At 36.7% G+C, this 2933-nt stretch overlaps 1 protein-coding gene across 1 annotated transcript in view; it reads right to left on the bottom strand.

Annotated features, from left to right (window-relative positions):
* Positions 1-2053, bottom strand: part of ANKRD22 (ankyrin repeat domain 22) — a 24597-nt gene extending 22544 nt beyond the window's left edge. The window contains exon 1 of the mRNA XM_017867513.1: positions 1667-2053. Within this exon, the coding sequence (XP_017723002.1) occupies positions 1667-1687 (21 nt within the window). The 5' untranslated portion in view covers positions 1688-2053. The remainder of the gene's footprint in view (positions 1-1666) is intronic.
* Positions 2054-2933: the final 880 nt, after the last annotated feature.

Genomic DNA, 2933 nt, shown 5'->3' with positions numbered 1-2933 from the left:
ATATATATATATATATATATATATATTGCATAACTATTAGCACTGCAAAGCTCTAAGGAAGAAATGGTAATCCTATGTCCCCAATCTAAAGGAGCTTCCCACACTCAAATTGGGGGAAGTTTTTTTAAAAAATAGATTCTTCCAGGCAACATAGGACCAGGGATCCAGCAGGCTTTTTCTTGTCCTTAAGGAGTAGCTCACAGTCTTTATTCTTAGGAAACACAGAGCAAATGGTGTATAACAAACGAGTAGGCTATGTTTAAATATTTAAGAGATTTAAGAGATTACTATTTAAAGGTCCTACTTCCAACTTTCTACGTCAGAATACCTGAGGATTAAACTGGGCTTTTTTTTTTTTTTTTTTTTTTGGTTTCTTTTCCAAATCATATATAATTCCCACACGCAATCCGAAAAAGCAACCAAAATGCAGAATCTTAGGTCCCAGATCTACAGACTAAAAATCTGCATTTAAACAAGACCTTCAGAAGATCTGTATGCACATTAAAATTGGAAAAGCACTGGCCTGTGGTAGTCTTTCTTTCTCAGGATGGTGGTAAACAGATCACCCCTGTGTCGGAACCACCTGGGATGCTCCTTCTAAAAACTATAGTTTTGTGTCCCACCACAAACTGAGTGCGACAGACTCTCTGGGTTGGAGTCCCTTGAAACTGCATTTCGACAAACTTCTTTCCCTGACACTTGGGCAATCTAAAGTTTGAGAGTTACCAGAGTAGCCTTTAAGAGCACTACATGTTTTGTCATTTTCATGTATATGATCTCTTCATGAGACTAAAATCACTAAGCAAGACATACCTAGAGTTATAAACCAATCAAACAGTACATTTGCACACACAGAGAGATATACACACACGACATTAGAAATAACTGCAAATAAACTGTCTTTCATACTGGGAGATCAAAACTATCCAAGGAGGTTCCCCTGAGCATCTGCAATGAAATGCAGATTAACCAGTTAATTGTGTCAGAGAGGAGAGGTTTTAAATTATGTATAATGACATCATTACACCTCTTGTACTCTTGTCGAAATATTCCTTGCTTGTACTTTCTTGAAACATTATTAAAAATCCATTTGATTCTAATAAGTTACTTCCAATACAAGTAAAAGTATAGTATCAGATGTGAAAAGAAAATAATCAGATTATCAAAATATATTATTATTCCTCTTCTTCATAGTGATGGTCTTTACTAATAATTACTAAGGGTGAATTTCCCTTCAAATACCAAGCTGAAAGGCATTACTCTGGTCATGTGGTTCCATAAAACAGGCAGTCAATCTTTTGGATATTTAGAAAATCCAATTGGGTAAAATTTTCCCTTTTTCTCTGAGCGTTTGTCATGAGAAAAGCACAACTGAAACTCAATTTTGTCCAAATTATCCCTGCAAACATCCGGACACTATGAAATATGTATTATAATCATCTCAACTTAGATCTAGCTAATATTTTAGAATTACAAAATACTTTGTCTTAAACTATTAAGAATATCAAAAGAAGAACACATAGGACTTTATTTTTTCTGACTTAATACTCCCCAGGGAGTTGAACAGATAAAACAGAAATATATTAACAGGGATAGACAATTGCATTTGAAAAGCATGAGCAACTTTTAACATCTTTGGAACACTACTTTCAGAAAGGTGATGTACCTCGGAGTATAGGATTCCCATGCTGGTCCTTCACAGGCTTACTTCACTTCTATAGCTTCTTGAATCTTCCAGAGGTATTTCTGATGAATATCAAAATCCTTCCTGGCTGAAAGGAAAGTCCCTAGAAGTCCAAGCTGGTGGCAAGGCTCAGGAGTGCTTTTCTAGCAAACACCTGTGAGTGCTTTTCCAGCAGCTCAGGCAGCAGCACACCTTCTAGGGAGCCCAGCCCAATGAAACAAAGGCACTGGTGTCATGTGTAATGACCCAAGCCTGTATCATCTAATGTTACAACCCTGAGGAGCCGGTTTCTGAGTCATATTTGCTCTGCCAGTGGTAACATGCAGGAAAGAAGGAAGCAAAGTTAAGGGAGGAAGAAACGTTCTTACACTGGCAGGAAGGACTCAGGGTTCAAACCAAGGTACTGTATTTCACACATTTCCTAATCAAAATCTGGTTTTCAGCGGCCATTGAGAAAGTCTAGAGACCAACAAACTTACTTGTGAGAGCCATATGTGTCTGGCAAAGAACTTGAAATATAATCTTCAAAATTCTCAGCCTAACAATTAACAGTTTTCCAGCTATTTATGCAGTTTTGTAAACTAATAAAATTACTAACATAATAAATCTTAAGTTGTTTTAAATATTCTAATACTATTCACGCATTTAGCCAAATTACTTTATAATATTCAATTTAAAATCATAAGTCTAAAATCAAATACTCTATGATGCATTTTAAATTGCATCATCAATTTATGTATCAAACTTGCTAGTATGCCAAATCTCTTAAATATTGTAAACATTTATATGCTACATATAATATTAATTATTCACACACTTTCTCTGAACTGAATACAATCACATCAAACTTTCCTAGAACTGAAACACCCAACCGTCCACACACCCATTATAATCATGGGAGCAGCCCAAACTGCACCCTACTTTGTTGATAACAAATGTCAAGTTATTTTGTGGCTATAACAGAGTTGAAAACTGTAAGTCTTTTAGACCAGGCACGCACAATTAAAATGCTTTTGCCTCCAACAGCACCTAGAACCAATGATGTCTTCCCTGGGAACCAAGAAGACAAGGACATAATGGGAACCTAATGTAGGAACTCTTTCAGAAGCTGGGGGCTCATTGGCCCAGAAGATCCAGGACTGAAATCTGCTTCGACATACCTTTCCTTAAATGGTCAAATTTGAAGCCCTTCAATCAGTCTCCCTGCCAAGCCAACATTCCTAAATCCTTTCCCTTGCCCTCTAAGCCA

The sequence above is a fragment of the Rhinopithecus bieti genome, unplaced genomic scaffold (genome assembly GCF_001698545.2).
Source record: "Rhinopithecus bieti isolate Rb0 unplaced genomic scaffold, ASM169854v2 scaffold_53, whole genome shotgun sequence".
Taxonomy (NCBI): domain Eukaryota; kingdom Metazoa; phylum Chordata; class Mammalia; order Primates; family Cercopithecidae; genus Rhinopithecus; species Rhinopithecus bieti.
Note: the sequence above shows the minus strand (reverse complement) of the source record. Positions and strands in the feature narration are given on the sequence as shown.